This window comes from Pagrus pagrus (genome assembly GCF_965226575.1).
Source record: "Pagrus pagrus genome assembly, chromosome: 3".
Classification (NCBI taxonomy): domain Eukaryota; kingdom Metazoa; phylum Chordata; class Actinopteri; order Spariformes; family Sparidae; genus Pagrus; species Pagrus pagrus.
Genome location: NC_140187.1, coordinates 5,977,584 through 6,002,659, shown reverse-complemented (window position 1 = coordinate 6,002,659; position 25,076 = coordinate 5,977,584). Strand labels below are relative to the sequence as shown.

The 25,076-nt window shown below is 41.1% G+C and overlaps 1 protein-coding gene across 1 annotated transcript; it reads right to left on the bottom strand.

Annotated features, from left to right (window-relative positions):
• Positions 1-2,191: 2,191 nt before the first annotated feature.
• Positions 2,192-19,324, bottom strand: ccdc71 (coiled-coil domain containing 71). Its single transcript, XM_084348189.1, has 2 exons — positions 19,074-19,324; positions 2,192-4,495 (listed from the first exon to the last, which is right to left on the bottom strand). Exon 2 carries the CDS (start codon positions 4,483-4,485, stop codon positions 3,421-3,423), a length of 1,065 nt encoding a protein of 354 aa, XP_084204315.1. The 5' UTR covers positions 4,486-4,495; positions 19,074-19,324; the 3' UTR covers positions 2,192-3,420.
• Positions 19,325-25,076: the final 5,752 nt, after the last annotated feature.

The following is a 25,076-nucleotide window of genomic DNA, read 5'->3' as shown; positions in this document are numbered from 1 at the left end:
AACGGAATGTAACTTTCTCAACATTAGATATCTTCTTTAAAAAAAAAAAAACCCAACAGATTCTTTTCATATCAGTTTTATTGAACAAAAAACTTTTCAAAGATCATGTAGGAAATACATTATAATACAAGTGTTGCACAAACAAGACTAACAGAAAGAAGATCTAGAAAAGGGAATTGTTGGTGGAGACATGACTGTATAGACACATCGGAGAGGGAAACCGAGAGGAAACCGAGAGACTCTTCCAGAACGTAAAAATTCACCAGAACAGAGACGTGGAAATCTGCAGGGCCGACCAACAAACACAACTGTCGCCTCAGTTTAAAAGAGGGGAACAGACTGCTAATTCATGGTGAATGGATCTAAAGTCAGAAAGCACATATTTCCACTTTAAATCTGATTAGTTATTTCTACCAAGTGGCCTGTAACAGATTCCACAGCATTTAAACATGAAACAGATGTTTGGAAATCCAGTTTTATTTTTTTGTTGCATCTTTTTCACAGTTTTCTACTGTCCTAATGGTGGTTTATTTACCTAGACCTTAACATATGGTTCATGTAGTAAATATTTCTGACACTTGTTTTTTTTTTTTCCTTCTTTTCTGGAAAAAAGGAAGAATTAAAATGTAGTTTAACTGAAAAATCTTAAACCAAAGTCTGCTCACTGGCTTTTTACAGAGCATTCATCCACATTTAAAAAGGAGACATATTATGAAAAACTTACTTTGTCAGTGCTTGTGCGTATACATTTGGAGAGCCTACCGACCCTAAAACTGTTACGGTTCAGGTTTTGTGGGCTGCCTAGGTCAGAAAACACAGGATTCGGCAAGTCAATCAGATTCTGGCCTCCTTCCTATGCAAGGTGGAGGCAGTGGATCAACTTTGTTTTTAATAGAAATATATCCACTCCGCAATTGTTAAATGATTGAAGCGTGTGTTTGAGCTAACTTCCCAAGCTCAAGGATGTGTGAATTTTACCGACGTTGTGGACTACATTACCAACGAGGGCCAGTTACTACACGAGCTGAAGAATATATACCGGCTGTCTGACCTGACTTCAAACTTAGACGCTTTGAGTTTTGCCTTGTCGCTTTACTTATGTTGCTTTACTGTTTATTTTGTAGCTCAACCTGTTGAATCAGGTTAATGTGGCAACTCCCACTAATGTTGTAATACTGAGAGACAGTCAAGAAAAACTGTGAATGTTAAGCCTCATATGAAGCCAACTAAATAGCAAGTAGTAGGTTTGATTCCAGCAATTATTTTTTCATGTCGCTTTTTCTGTTTGTAATGCAGCGCAAGCTCTGTTAGCTCTGGCTTGCTTGTTAAATGAAGTGCGTTTTAATCCGGGAACCTCACCAGTATGTGTGTCGCTGCTGTGTGTAAATGTACTTGATAGAAATGCCCTGAATTTAATTGAAACACGTGAGCAGTGGTGGTTCAGACCTGTGAGAGGTAACCAATCAAAACACACTGGGCTTGTTGGGAGGGGGGGCCTTAAAGAGACAGGAGCTAAAACAGAATCTCAGACAGAAGGTGAGTACAGTGCTGCAGCACTGCACAGCATGACAAAAAGCAGCATGATGCATATTTATTTAACATCAGAGCATGTAAACATATTCTTGTAGTTACCCAAAATAGAATTATGAACCTGGAAATTAACATAATATGTCTCCTTGAATGCTTTTAAGATGTGTGAACTGTGAGTTAAGATCTTCAGTTGAAGCACTGTTTTGGAGGTAGCGCTCAATAATGCGTTTGTCTTCTGTAAAGTGATTTTATCCCAGACATCGCAAACAAAATTTTCAGGGGAATACACGGGGGTTTCTCACAGATGACAACATGACAATGGATTCAGGTGGTTCCTCACAGAAGGAACCCTTTGGAAAGCACACAAGGCGGTTTGGCATGCTCATCCCAACCTGCAGGGGCAGCAGTGCTAAGAGTCCCCCAAAGAATAACTCACAGGGAGTAAATGCTCCTTAATGCTAAACCATATCTGAACTAGAAGAACATTCTTGTGCCTGTCATTTCATTCAGCACCAACGTTGCAAACTTTGCACATGTAGCGAAACCAGTGTGGGTTCAAAGAATGTCAAACCAAATTTTACAGAGTGTCAAACATTTTCCACATGTCACAGGAAATAAGAATAGTAACGACTTCCATGGTCAGGAACAGGCGACGATGAAGCACTGTCACACCCCCAAAGTGCATTTTTATTTTTATTTTAAAGGTGAGCAACAGTTTGATCACAGCTGAGAAATTCAAGAGACAAAACAGAAAAAATTGATAATTCTTGCCATCACCTTAAGAGAACAGACCACTGGTGAGTTCTGATGGGAGATAAAACCTTCTAATGCTGCATTTTTTTAATTGAACAAACAGGCCTGAAGCTCAACTTAAGAAACATCATCACAAACGTTTTCAAATCAGCCAAACAAATGTCTTACATTGTACGCCAACTGACAGTTGGCTGCCTGTGTAGTACAGAAAATGACTGCACAAATTAATCCTGAACAGCATTAGACTAGTAGCTGATGGCTGTTTCCAAGCCTGTGCTCACATCTTGGCCTTTTTGTATCTGGTGTAAAACATCTTAAACTTATGGAGCTGGACCAGAGCCATGTCATGGAATGGAAGAATTCTGAGGGAAAATTCAGAGAATAAATTCTGAAATTACAGGTATAAATGTGTAAAAACAGGATTCTGAGATCATTTTTAATGATGAGAAAATGTGAGAAAACTTAGGATCCTTCCTGATTTCCAGTGAAGACACAAATTACAAAAAGGAAGACAAACTGAAAACATTTCTCTTTTTCCCTCCTTTTGTTTAGTATGTTTTGGTGAAACCAACCAACACGTCTGCTCGACAGAAGACTTTTGAAACCTGCCCCTCTCATCCACCAGTTCATCTGGACGTCAAATGAAAAAATACTTAAACAAAATTGGCGCTATACTTCAAATGACTTATAAATACTCTTAGAACAACTGTGAGTCACACCCAGTGCCTTATTGAAGGGCAGAAAATTCACCTTTGACATAACAGTCACAGTGGATGCTGCATCCCAAAATTCAGCAACATCGGCTAGCAGCCAGTCAACCCAAAGCAGAATGATGGTTGGTTGAAGTACTGAGTATAGTAAACTAATGTTGACAGTGAAAATGTACCAGCATTTGGTCGATAATCATCTCCCAGCCTGCTGGGAAAAGCATCACCTAACTTCAAATGCCTTTCAATCCCGAGTGCCTCTGTCAGGAACCAGAACCTCCACAGATTCCCTCCAACACTCAGCAGAGATCACAAAAACTCATGTAAGACGTCTGCTATGAACACTGGGGCTCAGTCAGGTAGAGGCTAATGGATGTAAAACACTAACATCTGCTAAACGAAACAATGTGTGTGGTTGTGAGTGAAATAGTCATTTATTCTGGTATCTGAAGTCTCTCAGCACATGGTTGAGAGGTTGGATCTGAATCACTGGAGACAGGTTGACCTGGAGGATCTTCTGAGCTTTTCTGCGGGCCTCAGCCACCGAGCGAGAGTCATCCACCTTTATCACTTTCCATCTAAAACTGTTCTTGTCCTTCCAGCCATTTCTCTGCCGGGTCAGTTCCTTGGGGCCCCGACCATCCCGGTGGAGGCCGTTGCTCCTCCAGCCGTTACTGGTCAGCTCTGTGTGAGTCTCTGGGAATGCCCTGCCATTAGCGTAAAAGACTGGAGCAGAATCTCCGATTAGGGCACCGTCCAATCGGAGGGGACAAGACAGGCTCTTCTGGCTGAACAAGGCCACAGCTTTGGTGGGGGCCCCGCCACCGTTCTGAGAAGGCTGCAAAGGTATTCCTGAAAGCATTGGAGGGTGCTGTTGCTGTGAAATGGCAACAGAGGGCGCCTCCGAGGACGAGTCCCAGGAAGTTTGGATCTGGAGTCTGGCAGTGTGGTAGCCAGACAGGCCTTTAATGCTGGTCAGTTTGAGGCACGGCTGCAACTGCAGCACCTGCGACATCTCTACAGTTCGACCAGGTGTCCTACTGCAGATGAGGGCATGATGGTCCATTAGCTCCGGGGGTCGGACGCCTTGAATTCTTGGACTGCTCTTTTCAGAGGCGTTCCAGGATGGGTGCACCTCTCTCTTCTTGGTCAGGGGCTTCTTCCCCCTCCTCTTGGCAGTGGGTCTGACATTCCTGTTGGGTGGCCTCAGCATATCTTCAGTCATGGGTTGGGTGGTGCAGGATCGGTAGCCGTAAACGTCCTTGCTGCGCAGCACCGTGGGCTTGTGTCCCTCTTCGCTCAGGTCCTGCAGGAAGTTGACCAGCTCCTCGCAGCTGGAGAGGTCATGGGACATCGGGCTGAGGATCTTCAGAGCATCCAGGAGGACGTTGTGCCCCGCTGACGAGATCCGGGACCAGGAGTGAACCGCCCTCCGCTCTTCATTGGCGTATGCCAATGGCTGGCCAACCACGGGACCTCGTGCCGCGTCAGCCATGTTTTTAATCCTGCCAGGAAAACACAAAAACCATTCTGTTAAACAAAATTACGAAGACCAACTCGACCGTTTTATTTTTAATCTTAATTCAACACCTTTTACTCACACTTTGGTATTTTGCAACCTCATATTGTTTCACCTTTTTTTGTCCCCATTTGCCATTTTCATATTTATTTTCTACCTAACTGATGAGTATGATGGTAGTAGTTGGAGGTCGATCTCACTGTGGTAAATTTTCCCAGAGAACCAGACAGAAGGTCATCAACTGTTATCTTATAACCCAAGACATTAATTGAGCACATACATTTTAAAATAAAAAACTTATCTCTTGAAAGTAACTTGATACATATCAAGATGACTGTCATTTAACAGAAACTTGTTATGTTACAGCATTACCTACCAAGTAACTCCTCAGTACTTTTACATTACCAAAAAAACACTATTGGGCAGGACAATATCGTGGTATGAAACTGGATATCGCCCAAGCCTAATGTCATACACATAGAACATACTCCATGACTGATCTCTAAACGAACTGGAGGTTACACACTCCACATTTTATGCCTTTATAAGATAATGACAATGGACAGGAAATGAGAAGGAGAGAAAGATACCTAATGACAGAAAAGTCCTCAGCCAGTGCATTAACCCTGAGGCCACCAGAGCATCCCAGAAGTGCTTTTAGAAATGATTTCTAAGCAGATTTATGGATGTTGATCCTTGATTACCATCGGATATACTGCCATTACAGGACAGAGTGAGTTTCACTGATTCCTCCAGTTAAAATTATGGCAGTTACATATGATGTGATTTTAAATATGACTTCATTGCGACTCTGACACGACGAGCTGAGACAGTGAGGCAAGTTTTGTCAATTGGGTAACACAAAAAAACAAACAAACACAAAACCAGATGTGTTTCGCATCTTTTCTGAGTGCATAATCTGTTTAAGTCCAAACAAACTATTCAAATTCTGTTACCCAGCTGGATAGTGTTTGGAAAAGTGGTAACACTGTGTGTGTGACACAAACAAAACAAAAAGACAAAATTAGTTGTTCGAGGTTTGACTCTTCGAGACATGTCTCTACTCTCTATCACAATCATTTCTGCTGGTTCTGGGCGCTGCAACCTTCCGACCTCTGACCTTTCTACTACTCGTTAAATCCAGAAACTGAAGCCCGTTCTCCAGCTGAGCCCACTGCAAGATGTCAGTGATAAGAGTCACCTGAATATAAAAAGTGAACTGTGTACTGCTGCAGGCTGGAGACTTTTACGAGCTTGATTAATGCTCAGGGGAAAAACCAGTTTACTTTCAGCAGCATTGTAATCAGACACCTTACATAGCCAGACCAGCAGACAGTAACAACGTAATTATAAAGAAACAGTAAAGCTCCATATCCACCGAGGAGAACCCCAGCTGGCTCGTTACTCTGAGCCGACGAGCGGAAGAAACTGTGACCTTCTCTCAGTTCAGCACCAGATCCACACCTTTACAGCCTTCATCTAAGCCTCGTTGGCTACCATGACAACCAGGACCTTCGGGAAAGGAGAAACAACGCCCTGAGATCCTCTTACAACAGAAAAAAATAAGAAAAAAATTCACCTGGTAGTTCCCAGAGTCTCTAGGGAAGGAAACCTTCAAATATACCATTCATCATCTTTGTACATGAAACATGAAAGGAAACGCTGAAAAGATCAAATTCATCTTTTGGTTGTCAGATCGTCAACAGTTCCTCTCGTTGGAAAGAGTGTTGCATTTTTTAAATGTCCTCCTGCGTCAAATGGTCAAACAGAGTTGCAATCAAACCGAAAGCAAGTGCAAAGCCACAGTACAAGGGCCGTCAGTGAGCGTCTTTGGCCCCAGTTGTTCTAGTGTATCCCACACCAGTGGTCAGAGAAATCACACTGATTGGTTGTTCAGCGAAGCTAATCAGTGCACAAGTAGAGAAACGTGAAAAAAAAAAAGGGAACGCCCATTGAGACCATCGCTGTAGTATCCATGATTTCATACATTCGGTGCAGCTTCTCCTTATTTCTGCCTCTTCTCCAATGCCATTTGTAACTTTTTAAATCAGACACGTTCTCGATTAGAAGTGGTTATTTCAACGAGAGTGGCGCACGCAGGAACAGAACAGTCAAGCTGGTTGGCCAGAAGAGTATTTTATCTTTTTTAGAGTTGCATGGGAAATTCTGTCTTTAGGAATATTTGTTCAAATGTATCTCTTCATATCAATGGTGCAGATTTATTGTTGTTAACTTCACAATCTAAAGGAGATAAGAGAAATCAGAAAGGTCTATGTCAACAGTAGCAACCATGTAAGATCAATGCTATTGTTATTTTTAGATCCTTTCCACTAGTGGGACAAAAGGGGAACGTGTGCCCTGAGATTAGCACCAAAGTCGACCCACAGAAAAATCAGAAATCAACAGCCACATTTGATAAATTGATTAATATCTTTATTAAGCAAAAATTCCCAACCTCCTACTCTCTTCCCTGCTTTTCCTCTTTTTATATCATTGTAAACCGAATCCCTACGGCTTTTTGGGCAACGACATTTGAAAGATATCTGGTGGACAGCTTTCACTTTTTTGCTACATTTTGTTGACTTAAGTTTAATTTTTCAATAAATGGATAAATAAATATGAACAGATTAGTCTATGATGAACATAAATGTCAGTTGCAGCCCTAAATCAAGGGTTGATGCCGTGTACATTTGCCATTTTTGGGCATCTCAGACTCCGCGCTCACCTGTTTGATACGGTTACACTTGAATCAGTCTTAAGGTTTGTTCCGACTTGCACCAGTCTCTGAAGGAAATCATCATGAGCTCATTGACAACAGTGCTACAGCTGAGACCGTCTGCTACATGATACTCTGCTTAATATTTCCTGGTTAAATACAGGAGACCTGTGACAGATCCTGTTTCAGTGCAGCCCATCTGACGAAGCATTCAGCTGTACTGAGGTTAAGGCGTCTGTTGAGTTAGCATGCTAATGTGAGACTGTTAACATCTTAACAGTTTGCATGCTAACGTTTGGGTTGAAGATTTGTGTTTCTTTTCCTGATAAACAAGTCTATAAAATGTTTTCCAAGAATTTCCAAAAAATGAAACAAATGTTTATTTTACATTTTCGAGACTGAAGAAAAAATGAGTCCTATAAATAATTTAACTTCACTTCACTCTCTTCATTTTCTCAAAACCATATTTTGCTAATGTGGCCTGGATCCTTTACCTCTAAAATAATTCAAAAAATGATGGGCATACATTTTTCATAGTCATAGGTGAAAAAGAGGAATAAGTACAAAGGGGTGAAGAGGAAGAAGAGGGACAGAAATGAAGGTCAGAAAGAGAAGGAGCAGGAGGAGACAGAATAGGAGGAGGCGGCAAAAGAAGTAAGAGAAGGAGAAAAAAAAAAATAGAGGTGGTAAAATCCAGAGAAAGATCTGTGGTGCCACTGCAAACAAGCCGACTTCCCAGGATTCATCGTGACTGTAGTACGCTCACAAGGAGGCTCTACATTAGCAGTTTCCTCACTTGGCAGGCAGTGATGGAGGGATGAATGGAGAGGGGGATGGGTTGGAGGGTGAAGGCCAGTTTGTGGTGGGGTTCCTCATTGACAGTACAATGACAAACTGCATGGACTAATTTATTAATCATCATTTATATTTAATAATATTCACTTAGTGTGATTTTATCCATGCTTAACCTTCCGGATATGCTTTCTTGTCAAATATCGACTTATGTGAAATACTAGCCTGTTTCAAGACCTCTGAATCACCACCCACGACTGATTTTTTGTAATTCAAATAGGTCTGCTGTTGTGGTCATTGACACCCATTTCCCCAGCGGAAAAAACAACTAGGTGAGAATGGGAATAAGAACTGGAACATCACCTTCCTACATACAATCAATCATAATGTTTTTTTACAATAACATCCAGTTCGAAAATCGCTGCATCACACATTAATTTAAACAAATTATTTGTCCTATTTTATGATGATATTTCGAAGTGTATACCTCTAATTCATCTAAAGTATATGTTTGATAATTTTCTTACCTTATTGATCATCTCATAATGATCTATATTCATGCTTTGACCCTGGCGAAAAACATCACAGTGACCTTTTCACCACCAAAATCTAATCAATTAATCCTTGAGTTAAATTGGACATGTGTGCCACATTTGAAGAAATTCCCCCAGGGCTTGAGATATCGCATTCACACGAATGTGACGGATGGAGAACCTGAAAACATAATGACTCCGGCTGCAGCTACTGCAGGTGCGGAGGCAAAACAATGACAGCTTGAGCTTACCCAAAACTAGCATTCCTAGATATCAGTATTAGGTAGATTTTGAAGACACTATCAAAGCAACACAGTTCATAAAATACACAGCTGAAACGTCAGACAGGTCGAACCACAATGTTTGACTAGATATCTTCAAATGTTACAGTTATGACTAAAAAAATGACAAGAGAAACAAACATCTTTAGATTTCACATATCTCCACAATGCAACACATTCCTCAAAACTTCCTAAACCATAATATTACCACAATCTGGAGGACCGAATGAAATCAGAGCAAAATAAATTCTCCTCTTCTGCAAATACAGTTTGGTTTTTCTTGCAGGTTGCCTTCATAGTGAAATGCCTGCAGCTGCAGTTGAGTGGTTACAGAGCAGTTAATCAGAGTGAGATGCCACAAATGCCTGTGATTGGTCAGTTAACTGGTGAATAGGGAGTGCTTCATTTGATGCGTCACAGCAGGAACTCTAGATACAAAGCATGACGTGTTACAAGCTAGATCCAATCCAAGTTACAGCTGGAAACCAAAATCATTCATACCGCAGCCCCATACAGTATAACCGAGTATGCGCACGCATACGTTTATGCACACAGTCACCTCTCACTCCAGCACCTTAATAAAATGTAACCTAACCTGTCACAGGTTTTGCCTTTTATTTCCACTTGCTTTGAGCCCCTGACACAAAATGTGGGCACTCCTCAGGAGCCGATTTTTAAATCGAAGTTCCAGGTACTTTCAGGGGTAAGCAGCAGTGCCATTGTGATCGGACGAATGGATGATTGCGATCAAAACAACAGTAACTACCATTTCTGTACTGCATCTAATGGACGTACCACAAACATTATGTCAGATAACATTAGAAATGTTACACTTTCACAGACTGACAGGACAAGTTCAAAATAACTTTGTGATGTTCAAGTTCAGTTCCTGACTATATATTTGTGAACACATACCACGCCAACAGGACCAGCACTGGGCTTTGAGGTGACTTTGTCCTAGAGGCTACAGTTAATATTAAGTCCAGCACGGACCAGTAGGTATTCTGTGTGGATTGGCCCAGGTGAAGTTCGAATGGACTGGACCAAAAGTAATTGGCTGGGAGAGAGAGGCTAGCAGTTGCAATACCTAAATGCATGCATCCCACTCGCCCGGGAAGGTCAGCCACACAGCACTCGGTTATTGTTATTTAAGTGTGGCTGGGGTTACTTAAAAATATGTATATTTTGTGCTGCCCCAGTTGAGAAGCAGCTCATCGGAAATCCCCCAGTGCTCCTCATGGCCAGTCCTCCTTTGCACTTGTCACATACAAGGCCTTTCTAAATTCCAATTGACGGAAATCTGTCAAAGCGATGGAAAACATTACTGTGTTCCACAGACTGCAGCTGCTCCGGTGAGCGTGTAGAGTTGTGTTTCGGTGTTTCACGGTTAAGACTGCCAATAAAAGCTCAAGCATTTTTAAAGTAGTTGAAAAATTAGCAAAACAACTCGAGCAACTAGAGAAGCAATTGCTGGCTTTAAACATTGAATAGCACGAATAATGTACGAAAGCTGTGGATATTTTAAGGCTAATAGAAGAGCTGGTGCTAAGCTGAATTGTTGGCTTCAATTTGTACGTAGATGCAAATGAATGAGTATGACAAGTTGGAAAGGGTCTAGTTAGTATGGATAGGATTTAAAAGTTAAATTAGCTAAAACACTAGCACAACACCGGATATTTGAGACTGACTGGACGTCTTACACCAGGTGTGGATGACGGACCAATTACACACCCCACTGACATCACATGACTGTGACTACGCTCTGCACTACAATAAAATAGTACCATTATATTACATCACCCCCCCTATGGTGGCCATAAAAAAATGCAAAAAAACTGAACTGGTGTCAAAACAGCACTCACATTTATGCTTAACCTTATCTCCTTTCAAGTTACTCCCAACCAAAACCTGAACTTTGGACACAATGATGTCATTTTTACGTACTCAGTACAATTACATCATTTTAATTTGGCTTATTACTTTTTATCTGCATGGAAGCTAATCCTTATCACATTCCCTTCTGGTCCCTGTTGATGTCATTACCTCGCACATAACTTTTTTGGTCTGGTTCTCAAGGGAGTACCTAGAGATGCTGCTTGGTACTCACTCTTTACATGGCGCCCTTATCCTACAAGCTGTCGTCATTGCTTTCCTCCTGACTGCTCTCCTCACTATCTTCTTTTCTCTCGAACGCGGTAGATAATGATGTAGGCCTGCTACTTTCTCCCTGGTTGAGCCTGAGATTTGCTGTTTGCATCCACAAGTCAACAGCTGGCTTTGGGTCAAAAGTCTCTGTTGTCATCTTAGACAAGTGAATGTGCATCAGAGATGAGAGGCAAGAGTCTGACAGGAAGGGTTTCTGTACTTGCTTTTGATTGTATTGAGACTTGAAAATCCCCTCTTGCATGCAGCACTACTCAGTGGAAGTGTGAGTGACAACACAAGGACTTTCTGAGTGTTGGTGTAGATATCTGGATTGCTTGTCTTCACTATATTGACCAAGTCATTCACAGAGGAAGCAGCCAGACGTTTTCCTTCTTGCTTCAAATGCATCCATTCTCTTACAGTGGAGTCTCTGTCACCAGATAACAGGCTTCATATTTCAGAATTATGTTACCAAGTGTTGTGTTGCCAGAACTGTGCAGAGCTTTCATTTCCTGAGACCAAGTTGAAGGATCAAAAATTAAAACGTGATCACCTGACTTGAAAGATTCATATCTGTTTTCAAACTCCTGAATGAGACCTCTCAATACATAAATTTTTTTCCTTGTCTGCATCAGCATTTGAAACAGATTCTTTCCTATACTTGCCTTCACTATCAAGCAGAAGTGTCAGCTGTCCAATAGCTACCATGAACTCATCTTTGCATTTACCTTTAGTCCAGTTCTCTTGCTGGAACCTGAGGGAGATGAACTGCAAAATATTTCCAGTGTCCAGCATGTTGGCCAAGAAACACTGAAAACGCTCTGTGCAGATGCGTTTCAGGTCACTGTCTTGGAGCCACGTGAATTTGAATGGTAGGTAAAAGCCTCCATATTTTCAACAGTGTATCTTGCCTCCATGCAGACCATCTGATATTGTGAAACTTTCAAAATTTCACAAATGCAATTCCTTTCTCAGCACATCTTCTTTAGTTGTTCTGTTCTTTTTGGACCCCCTTTTTGTAAATAAACGCTTAGCAACTTGACAATGGAGCAATTGAATGTTGAACAGTATGGAACTATGCAATCAGCAACCAGAGTGTGGGTGGTACACAATATGCACACAAGGAAAACCCCGATGGCCACAATCTGACGCAATTTGGGAAAGACCCCGTTATGAACTCCCACGTTGACAGCAGCTCCGTCAGTGCACACCCTGACCAACTTCTTCTTCCGCTCATCCCCTAAACCACAGGTATGGAAAAGTTGCACAAGGCTGTCCATGATATCCTGAGCCACTCGATGAACACCCAAATTAATTAATCTGAGGAAAACTCTCCGCTGCTGGACATCAACACAACGTACACAATTTCTTGCTCTGCTTTTGTTATTTCTTCTGACCAGTCAAAGAGAATATCCCAAAATTCAAATTTTTCACTCAACTCTGAGCTGACTGTCTGTGGGATGCATTGCATAGTGCGCGTGCCCCCTTCTCATAAGTGATACATAGCCCCGACCTTGACTCCAAGCCTCTTGAGAAGTGGGATATCATCCTCAAATGAGCGCATAGGACGTGCATGTTTCGCTTTGTGAAAGGCCAACAGAAAAACATTACACAGTGCTTGACGCTATTCTTCCTTCATGTTGTCCCGCCACCGGTCAAGAGGATGAATGGATGTCTGACTCTGCCTGTGCATGTTATCAATAGTTTGTATTATGTTCAAGCTGGATGACTGGATTCTCCCGCGAGATTGCGATTGTCACAGCATATTCTGCACCACATCTCAGTCTGGTTGTCATCCGCCTGAAGCCACTTTTCCAGAAAAACACGTTTTTTACTTTAAGGTTCAGTCTGGCGTTTCTTTTTAGATGGTTGAACACTAAAGTAATTACTTGGCGTACCTTGCTTCTTGGACATTTTGATGAATGATGGCAGATCCTAAAACCACAGAAATAGGCGAATGTAAGCTAGTTGCAACTTAAGATAACTATTTGCTGGGTTTAATGTCTCGCTAACTTCAGCATTTAGAAAGAAATTTAACAGCTAATAATTAATGAACACACGTCATCATGATTGCTATCTTACCAGAGAGGTATGGAGAAAAATCCCACTCCAGTCAGTCCATGTCCCAAAAAAATGCCCAAATTGTTGGTACACAAAAGCGCTTCCCTCCGTGTTTTCTGCTGCATATTTTTACCGTGCATGCACACCAGTTATGTGCACCCCTGATTATAAACCATTATTTCCATAATATCCTTGTAATCCATCCTTTTCTAAAGTAAGCACACTCCTTCTTTACACTATTATTTATTGCTGTCTATTAACAGCAATTAAAAAAATATTAAACTTGACTTTTTATTGATTATTCATATATTGACCTAGATTAACAATATACTGATAAAGTCAAACAGGTTAAAATATTTCCAACAACCTGACGCGTCTCAGTCAGGTTGAATAAAAGCAAACCATTTTAAACTGATACACCGGACCAGATCAGGATAACCGCTAACCTACCCCATCCCTAGTGGTGACATGACTGTTGTTGTACTGATGAATAATGAGTGTATCACAACAGGTTACAAAGGAGGAAGTGTTGAGTTTGCATCAACTTTAATAAGAAACTGAAGCAGAATTAGAAATAAAGGCCTGTCTCAATTATAAACATTTAAAACAAAGGACTGGTTCTATCTGTAGTTGGGAGCACTATTTGAGAATTTGTGGCAGTTTCCAACATCATTAACAGAAAACACAATCAACTAGGTTATAACTTGTGAAGAACAATTGCATGTAATTGATTATCATGAACACAATTCACTAAAGCAAGATGTACATAGTCAATCTGTTGATTGACGTTTCACTATAAAATCGACTGTAATTTCCATATTGAGACTGCACAGTCCACATGGACTCTGTCTGTCCATCCAAGAGACTGACAACATCCGTGATCTAATCTCTGCCTTCCTGTAAGAATACGCCTACTGTAACAATTTCTGTCCTGGAGACAACATTATCTATCAACACAGGAGGACCAACTCCTCAGGTCAAGACTCTGCTGTCCACTTACATCTGAAGGAGAAAAAACATTCCTTTGAGGACAACAATATAAACATCTTGGCCAGAGAAGACAGATGGTTTGAAAGAGGAGTGAAAGAATCCATAGATGTCAAACTGGAATGACGGGGGGAGGAGGTAGCCTAGGACATTACTTATCACCAACCTACAATGCAGTACGGAGTTCCCTCCCCAGAGAGCTTAACAACCATTCACACCTGGGCTCATCTAGCCCTAGCAACCACATGAAGGCCAGTTGGGTCATCAACCTACAAGTGGCCTTAATTACTCTGTAAGGACACTCTTACACAGAGTTTAAAAGCCTGCAACTCCCTTCCAGTTAGTTAGAACTGAAGAAGCCTCTTGGATGAGAGGTGAAACATCTTCAAGAAACTGAAACACGCCCAGTTGCTACAATACAGCACTTATTTCAGGAATTACCATGAGCTGGATGACTGAGAACCTTCATCACCATGTTAGTAAAACATATGCTGTCAAGGAAAGTCAACAGAGCAGACACATACTGGGAGTAGAGAAACAGAAAGGCGAGGCAAGCCAGTGCACACTATGTAGGCAAACTTTTAATGCAACTCAAAATATAGGAAATGGGTATTTCAGGGCAGCTAGTTAGTCCTAGTATTTTATATGTAATATGGAAAAATGTAATATCAGACCAAGATCTTTCATACTAAAAAACAATCAAAAGTAGTTTCTAACAGTGTGACTCACTTTTACATGGAAACTCTTTGAAGATGAGGAGTAACTGTTGAGACTGGCAAATGCCATTTCTCAAGTAATGATGGCAGGGGTTCGCCTGCGTGCAACCCTCTGCAATGACAAAAAAAACAAAAACAGGAAAGCACTGCTAATGTTAGCCTAAACTCTGACAGTACCACTCAGGATTGGTTCCAACAAAGTGGCTATTCCAGCCATTCACGGGAATTTTCTTATGCAACTCGTAACCCAACAGAACAACATAGTTAGTTAATATTAAAAAAAGCTAACCATTGTGTGTAACACAAGGTACCTACTACCTGTAGATAGGAAGATAGTTAGCCAGGCATGCTTAGGTTACATTACATTACATTACATTAAATCACACGGTTCAATGTATTCATTACATTTTTGCGTGAGAAGAAACTTTACAGCTTGACAGGCCTGCTATGTCTAGATTAAGTTGCTAGGCTATGATTGGATAGTTGCTGTTCAGGGGTTTGGGGCCAGAACCATCAACTTCTATGCTCACACTGTATGGATCAGAGGACCAGCCTCAACGCATGTGCTCACACTGAACAAAAGTACTGAGACCCCGATCTGTTTTTATCTCTCGACAATTCAAGTAAAACATATTCAGACAAGACAATGATAACAACTGAATCCTCAACCATGTTGACGAGAAGAGAGAAAGGCGGCATAAAGTGGACTTTGTACGGTGAACAGAAAGTAAGAAGAACCGTAACCGTAAATGGCTGCAAGGTGTTAATAACATGATCACAACATGTAAAATACTACTCCTGTTATATCAAAGAAGCTCACTACATTTTATAATGAATCAGCTCAAACTACTAGACAGCCGACCCTAAATTCCTACATGCCAGATATCCATCCGATCGTCCAGGAGCCAGAGCTGTTCAAGTGATTAATTAGCAGGCCCCCCTTAAACTGCATGGTAAACGACAACCAATCTGGCAGACACTCTAAAATTAGCCAGGGGCAACCAATCCAACGCAAAACTGTGCGGCTTTAAATCCCAGTGAAAAACATGGTTAACAATGACAATCGACCTCAGAGCAACATCAGTGAGATGGTCCAAGGATTTTGTATACCAGTGCAGAGTACAGGAAGGTAATAACCAACCTTTGAAACAGTATTAGAATTTCAACAGAAATATATAATTTTAACTACCTAATTTATCTTAATTAAAGAAAGAAACTGTAACTGGTGTCTTTAGTAAATAGACTGTTAGTGGTTTGGTGACTTAGAGACTGCTCAGATGGTTTGAGATCAACTACAGCTGGCGATGTAACAGCTAACACACCAGCCAGCCAGTAACATGCTAGCGCCAGTACGTCATGTCTCAAAGCTTCTTTCAACATTCTCTGTACTGCACTGCCATTTTGTTGTCAGGATTGCACACCATGTCATTCAATCAAAACTATCTTGCATCTAACAGTTTGCAATAACTTCTGTGTAAAAAGAAAAAAAAACCCTGCATAACACACTAGCTTACATACAATTTTACAGTCTTTTTCATAGTTATTTCAAAATGTATACATCTTATCCATTTAAACATGCACGTCTGAAGCTTTCATATATCCTTCATTAATAACAAGACTTGTTGGGCCACAAGACAGAAGAAAATGATAGTTTCAGTTTAATTAAACTAACAGCATAGGATGTCACTGTCGTGTGGATATCAAAGATGCTAGCAAAGCAATACGGTACATAAAATAAGCACAGCAGAAACGTCAGATAGGTTGGACCAACATGTTGTCTTTACAGCTGAAAGGACAAACAGAAATTTTAAAAAAGTCTGCTGATTTTCTCCTCAATGCAAATGAACCGCCAGTTTTCTACCTGGAAGTGGTTGTTGTTGTTAGCACAACATCATGGTGTTCAGTCAATAGCAATCACAATAGATCATATTCACATGGAGGCCATTTGCCTGTTGGGTCAAAAGAGTCCCGAAAATGGGCCTGTAGAACCTGGTTCCTGCTCCAGCACTTAACCAAAAACTAAATCTATCTGAGTCAGAGAAAATACTCAAGAAATCAGACAGACAAATCAGACAGCAACCTCAATAAACTCAAGCCAATACTGGGACCAGACTGAACTGGAGCTTTTGGGACTCTTGGTTTTATTCTTTGGGAGATCTCGAGGAGCCTCCACCTATTTTCTTAAAATACTCCTTCTGAGATGTTTTTCTATGGGTGTCTGTACATCGCATCCAACCTCCGTTCCCATTATTTCCAGTATTCCAAAGGGTTTTTTTTTTTTTTCGTTGCTGTGTCTCACAGAAGTACATAGGATTACTAATACCGCCCCTAAACTAAGTTCACTCAGATGTCACACTCGAGGCCGGAAGCATAAAGTTACGCTGCGGTTTTCTAGGTAGCAAGTTGTACACATAGGGAATCTGTCAAACTGAAGTAATTTCACCAATTACCGATTGATCAGCAACTGAAAAAATCATTGATAATGAAAAATTAGAGGGACATCAAGCCATATTCCAAGGTACAATAACAAATTTGATAACACAAAATTATTGTTTTGTTTGACTAAGAATTCTGAAGGTTGGTTCCAACATCTAACAAGGTTCGTCAGCCAATACTATAGCACAGTTGGAATCACAAGGTATCTGTGTTTCGTCAATGTCAAATCAAGAGTCTTGGTAGTTGCCAGTTTGTGGAAAATAAACATAAAAGTGGCTGATTTCTACATTAAGTGCCCGGCATACTGTACTGCTAGCTAGCAGCACCACATTACCAATGTAATACTAGCTAGAGGAACAGTATACTATTAGCTTAGCTAGCAAGCATTAGCTAAATTAATGTTAGTAAGTGTTAGCGATGTTAGCATAAGCTTCATTAACGTTAGCTCGTGGTAGCAATGCTTGCTACAATAAACTGGCAACCACTTGATGGGGCAAATGATTCGAACAAAACAGCAGCATTGTGATGAGAATGCAATAGACCATTTTCCCAGCAGACAAAACAAAGGTGTGACCAGTAACGTTAAGGATGACTCTATTCTATTAAGTGGCCGAGTAAATCATGTCAGTCAGTGAGCAAACACGAAAACCAGAGCCCTGAAACGAGCTCACCTAGAATGGAATGCGGCCATCATTAATGATAGAAATCCCACCTGTGCTTTTCCTGCTTCATGAAGTCAAAATGTCTGCCATGAAAAGGGTCGATGGGAGGGGGAGATGGAACGCCACATTCAGTGATTGAATGTTATCAATAACACCTTTAAATAAATGTGTCCAAGATGTGTGTTGATATTTCAGACTTAGCTGAAAAGCTAGTTAGCTAGGAAGAATTTGAATGCCTATATTAGGTGTCGTCTATTGGAAGCTATCGGGTTATCAAGTACGTCGTTTGACCTTGAATTACAGTCCTCTCGCTCTTGCCTTTCAGTTGCTGATCAAACAGGAAGTGGTGACATTATAACAAATTGTCAGATTCATACATTTATGGGACTTTCAACCTGGAACGCAGCAGTACATGATTCGAGCTTCCCACTGTGAGCGTGATGTCAGAAGAAAATGGCCGCCATGTGAATGTGGTGTATTGTTGATTCAGACCTTTTTCTGACAAAAGGTCAGCGATGTCAAAGACAATATGCTTTCGTAAACAACAATGTCAAAGTTCACCAAAGTTGAAACTTGCGCGAGAAAATTTGGCACGGCTTTGCCCACGATTTCACGATTCACGCACTGGTGTGACCAAACCGCAGGAACCCGTCAACAGCAGCACTCCCAAGGTAACGTGTTAACGAAACATACACATTTATGTTTGTGCGATTGATAAGAACAAAGAAACCTAAAAATACTGTCACCGCACTTAAGAACATTTTGGTCAGACACATTTAAAAACAGACTAGCTAAGAAGGCTAAGGTAGGGTCAAGCTACAAAACGTGCGCAATCCCACGACGTTCCGTGCTGTGAGCTCTCGAGCGCCCCCCTTACGAACACACTGCTCAGACTCAGTTGTATTTGTAGACACTGTTACCAGCCACACTGTGGCTGTGGCTCCACACGCATCCATATACTCGCCACACAGACGCTTATTTACAACTTTACGTGGTTTGCTGAAAGACGTCGCCATTTTTAACACAGACTTGTGAACTGCCAGCGACAAGCCTTGGCCGCCAAACACTCTCCCAGCAATCTTTCCTCTGTCTGAGCAGCTAGTTGTGGAGGATCCCTCAGCCCCTCCGGCCGGCCTGGCCATCAGCTCGCCACACATTATAGGACGGATTTGGCGAGTCGGAAGCGTGAAGGTTAGCGACGCGGACGAAAGTACTCCACAAAAAGGCAGAATTACCTTTTAACGGTGCTGTTTCGGCATCCTCCGGTCGCCACTGTGCCGACGCTCCACGGTAAAATGGCTGCAACAACGGCGGTGTGGATGACAGACCAGCGAAGAGAGGCGGAGGCTGCCGGGGAGAGAGGAGAGGGGGCGGGCTCTGTTAACCCCGCCGAGGGGTGGGGGTGGGGATGGGGCACAAGTGACTGAAAAATAATCTTAGGTTTAGCCAAGAAAAAAAAACAACAATCCACGAGAAATTCAAAAAGAATGTAAACATGTGTGTTATTTCACAACACAGTGAGTTTGGAAGTAAACACTGGCTGTCCAAACCTAGAAAGTACGATGTGGCGTCACGACTGGGCGGGGCTTATGCCTATTTTTGTGTTTGTGACTGAAACTCTGAACATCAGCAACCAACAAATCAACCCAGTGACCTGAAGTGTTCTGGCTCATACTCTGGTAACAGAGCAATTTGTACTGAGAAATGATTATCTCAGTGTTTTCTTCCAGTCCCTAAAATAAAATTAATGAGGATTTTTTATATATTTATTTATTTTATTAAAATGTAGTCTTTTATGCGAGAACAAGAATTTGGGATGACTGAAATAAACCGCTGGCACAAGAAAATCAAAACATAAACATAAATTGTCAGAAATCACCACTGGGTGGAGCTTATGCTGGTGCTGTCGCTGAAACAAATATTTATAAACTAATCTGATGATTTCAACACTGACACTGAAAATCTTTTAGAATGAATAATTATTTTTTTAAAATAATTTATCGTAAATTACCTCACTATTTTAAGTGACCAAAAAGTAACCCAGCAAAGTTCATTTCTCAAAAAATAGGTGGCACTGGAAGCTTTCTGACCAATTGTTGACTATTTTTTTGTCCTTATTTTAGTTTAGTTTTTTTAATCTTGTTATTTCGTTGTTGTCTTGACCAATGGGCCATTCAGGGTAGGGGGAGGAAGGAGGTGAAACCCTAAAAACTAACGAGCAAATAAGAGCTCGTTTGTGAAGTAGTTACTGAATGTCATATAATAAATGGATGAACAAGAATTGTGCTTGTATAGTTAGGCTAAAATGATCAATATCAAGTATTACCAATTAGAGCCCAACTGATATATCAGTTGGCCAATATTATCGGTCGATATTGGCCCTGGTTATGTGCTGATAATAAATCTCTTTTTTTTTTAAAGATTATAATGCAGAGAAAGATGCGTGGGATAACATAATTATCCAATTTCCTGCAAGTTCAGTAAGTTTCAGTGTACTGATGTGATTTTAGACAATAAAGTCTATTGTTGAAATCTGAACTATCCTGCCTCTGTTGTGTAAAACTCCAGTGTGATCAATTATAATCAAGAGTGTTATTATATACTATTTACTATCTGACAATACTAACTGGGTGAAAGGTACTTGTTTTCCATTCCTCCAACATTGCAAGGGAAAGCACATTCCAATGTATGACCGCCATATGATATATGACCGCCTGCTACCTAACAGGTTATGTTTATGCCATATGGTTTACTTTTAGAACTTACACACCCGCTGACCATGTACAAAGCTAATAGAGTCAGGTGTTGGTGTCAACCAATGGAAGGAGCCATAGACAAATCAGGCCAGAAATGGTCCCCGGGCAGGTTTTTAGGAAATAGGTGAATACTCTTCAAGAAGCGAAAGGAATTTTTTACCACCTATTATCGGCAACTGCCCCAAAAATCAAGTATCTATTATACATGTATATCAAGGCTGATTATTTTTTGTCATACATAAACTTCACCTCCAGTAGGTCTACTGGAAACATAAGAAAATTGATCACACAAATATATTTTGTAATTGTCAAAAACCTAATGTCACCACTGGTTGGAGCTTATGCTGGTGTTGTGTTGTTGCAGTTGTGTGAGCTGGTTTTATGGCTCGGGCATTGTTCAGGCACACCCACTGGCATCGCTTACCAGGACGCTTAATGGAGTGGCTCCAATGTTGACTTTATTCGTCCCACCTCTGCTTTTCCAGCTTTGACAAGTCAAACTGTCTGCTGTTACAAGGGTTTATGAGAGACGTCTTGCAGTTCTAACTGACAAGCTACTGTAGCTGGCAAGCAAGCCGGTGAGATGCTAGCTAACCAGGAAAATGCTAGAACTAGCCAACCACAATAGCCCACCAAGCTGTAGCAAGCCTTGTCACTAACTGGAACAACGTGTGTGTGTGTGTGTGTGTGTGTGTGTGTGTGTGTGTGTGTGTGTGACTGCATTCATGCTTCATTTGTGGGCCAGATTATACAGCACAGGATGGTCCGACACAGCTAATATGACCGCTTCCTGCTTCCGACCGTCTGGCTCTCCATTCACTCAAAGCTTAGCCCAGTTAAGACATTTTACTCAAAGTTAAATGTGAAAGGTTTCTTTGTAGTGATCACATCTGCATACACTGCCAGCACCTCTAAGAAACACCTATAATATTCACTACTTATATTTCCTTTCTTGTGAGGACACTGTGCTGATGTTTCTTCCCGACTTCTTGTTACAGAGATACAATGTGTTATAGATGAGTGTCTTACATGGTTGCATGTGTTATGATACCATCATTGTAATTTGGGATATTTGAATATTTAGACATTTTGAGGCAGCCTCTTTTATTTATGTTTATTCTGTTGGACATTGCAATTTGTTTTCATTGTTTGCATTTCACAATATTTCTGCATTGCTGGTTGCACGTTGAAACCAATCAATTTCAAGAAAGCTTATGAGACACATTCATATGTGTGCTTATATGTACGTAATTGGTAAATACAGCTTCTTGCCGAATAACGTCGCATTGTGTTGACACCGGAGTCTCTCTGTCAGAACCCCTGCTGAGTCAAGATAGTGAATCCATTCAAATGAAAATGGGTCTGAATTTTTCACGCTGTACTGATGACGGTGTGAATGTGGGGGTGTCACAGCGGCACCCACACGAGGAAGAACTTTGATGGATCTGAAAGGGCAACTCCACCAATTTTACACATTTAAGTGTCGCTCCAGAGGAAGCTGTATGTAATCTGATAAATTGCCTCCACTGATGTCTGTTTGTTAAGTACAACCACTGGCTCTTGTACTTGTTTTTCCTCAAGGTTTGGATCAGGCCTGAGCCACACTAAATATAGATGGGATATAGAAATAAGGATGTATTCACAAAGACTTCAGTCCATACTGCAAAAATGTTACCTCTGGGGTATGATGAGAACGGAAATGTAATCAGAGGCCAAATGGCAGCAAAAACAAACAGGATCTTGTTTGCGAAACACTGCCCTCGTTTGCATTAATTATTAAGATTTAATTCCACTGGTTATCAGCTTTTATTAAAGTTTACGTGTCTGCATTTGGGTCCTGTTTTTGTATATCTGATAGTTTCCTGTTTTATTATTATTTGTCATTGGAGTTTATTCTCTTTTGTCATGTTTTACTTTCCACTTCCAGCCTTTGTTTGTTGTCCCGCCCTTTTTCTGTGTACACCTGTGTTTCATCTGATTACCAGTCGTTGTGTATTTAAGACTGTGTTTTTCCTTGAGTCTTCGTTGGTTTGTGTCTCGCTCCTGCGTGTCACACCTGTTCCCCGGTTCTGTGTCGCTGCCTGTCTCCTTCATTTGAACTGTTTTGTTGCCAGAATTTTGCAGAATTTTGATCACCCGCTTTTATGGATGTTCCCTTTCCTGCCGTTTATTGTTTGCAGTTTGGATTTTTGTGCTTTGGCTTACAGCTCATCATTAAAGCTCACCTTTTGTTCTTTTACCTGCCTGTTCCCCATTTGGGCCCTCTTTTGTAAATCCTCACATGTTCATAGGCTGTTTAGGATCTAGCTATGTACTGAAACAACAAGCTGTTATAAATGACACCAAGGTGAGGCTGCCTTTGAACCAACAATAGTGCTGCGTCACAACACTGCCTCATTCAGTTTAAAGAAACAGCTGTCACAGAACCTCTGGCAATAAAATAAAGGGAAAAGAATTTGAGCTTCTCAGTAGATACATTTTTAATGTGAAATTGATAATCGCATGATTCTGTGCAGCTTGTTTGCTTTGATTTGCCACTTGGTAAGTCTTCAAACTCAAGGATGCATCACTCAATCTGACCCGCCTGGTATTTGATCTTCTGAATGAAGTGTTGGTCTCGTTTTTCTGGCTCGTCCCAGGAGCTTATGCAATCTGGCCTTTTCTCCAATATGTTTCAAAGTTGCATAAAATCAGTGAAAACACAATCATGTTTGTTACCTAAGGAAATCAAAACACGTTGGTTGTCACCAGGTTATAACCCTTTCTTGTGGACATATGCTTGAGTTTAACCATTCTCAACTTCTCCAGTTCACTTTACTAAGACACGGAGATGCCACGATATTGCTGTAAAGAAGACCCATCATAATGCTGGCTTTGCTTTTTTATACTCAACCAGGAACACTGGTACATTTCTCCCCCAGTGTGTGATTGAAGATGCTGGTGCAGTGATGCCCCGATCACACAGAGACCAGTTCGTACAGGTGCAGTCGCTGCAAAAACACCTTGTTGAAGCATGTTGCCAAACAGTGGTATGCACCTGTGGAAGGAGGACTTTGAGGAAGTTGGAAGTGAATCCAGAAACACTGGTATCAGGTACTGAGCTTTGCTTTGTGTTCAGTGGAGTGTGTCCAGTGGCTGAGGCCAATAATTGAGGAATGTGGATGCTATTAATTTCAATGACAAGTGAAGGTTGGAAAGTTCAACGGTGTCGAGAGGAGACGGGTCGAACTAAGAAATTAAAATAGGGATGTGGCAAAATTTAGACCACCCCACTTTTTTTTTTTTCTACAAAGACATGAATTCAGCTTTTTTTACACCTCCTTTGCCGGCTTTAAGGTGAAACAATGATGTTCGACACTCCATTCAATGTTTGAACGTTTTAATGGGATGAAATAAAGGCGCAACATTCACGTTTTGAACAGGCTGTGTAAAAGGGGCATTTGAGTCTTGCTGGGAAGCGGTACCAGGGTGCTGAAGTTATATTCAGCATGAATGGCAGCATATTGTGCCAGTGTTTATGTTTGCACATCTGAACATGGCTTACACAGCACTGCAACTGAAGAAAGAAACTGTTGAATAAACTAAATTACCATTGTCCTCACATTTAACTGTTTTGCTTTAACTTATTCTGAAGTAAATACTGATTGTCCAGAGTAATGGCTGAAGAAAAATGACACCATTCAAGTATAGACTGATTTCCACAAGGCCTTGTTTTCACTATGATATTTGATCTGCCACGAGTCTGGACTTTTCCAATATGGTCGACTGCTTTTCAAGTCACACCACTGGATATTTTTAAAGGACACCTGGGAACATTTCCAATCGTTTTTGTGGTGACCAAATCCGGCTATTGTTCACGGGACGTTGAAGCATCTCTATTTGTGATTGTTTCGACCAAAACAGGCATTTTAGAGCTGGAGTGTGGAACTTTTACAAACAAATGAAAGTTGTTTACAGTCAAACCATTGCCAAACGAGTTCACAAATATAAAACTCATGAGTGGAAGGGATTTCTATATATGCAGTGTGAACATGAGAAATGGTTACAGATGGAAACACCTGTAAGCCTATCCTTTAAACGGGTCTAAAATTGGCCTCATGCTGGGAGAATGGTAATCAAATTACCTTGGGAGGATGGATTCAGGAGATCAAGTGATATTGTGATCTCGAAAATCCGTCTTACCAGGTTTCAAGCTATGCACTTGTAGCCATATCACATTGACAGGACCAATCAGCGTCCTGTGAGGAACTAGTTGCGGCTACTGGCGTGGTGGGAAAAGATGTTTTCACTCTTCTCTCGAGTTTGATTTACCAACTGGCTCTGCTGGCAGCGCTCGCCTCCTGTTGATCTGACTGGTTGAAGTTAGCCCGTAATAGATGGTGATAGACAGATGGTTTGTCCAATCACCTGCCAAGTTTTTTTTTTTTTAAGTGCCTGCCCTTTTCTTGACAATTTCCACAAAGTCTTCGCAGATGGTTCTGT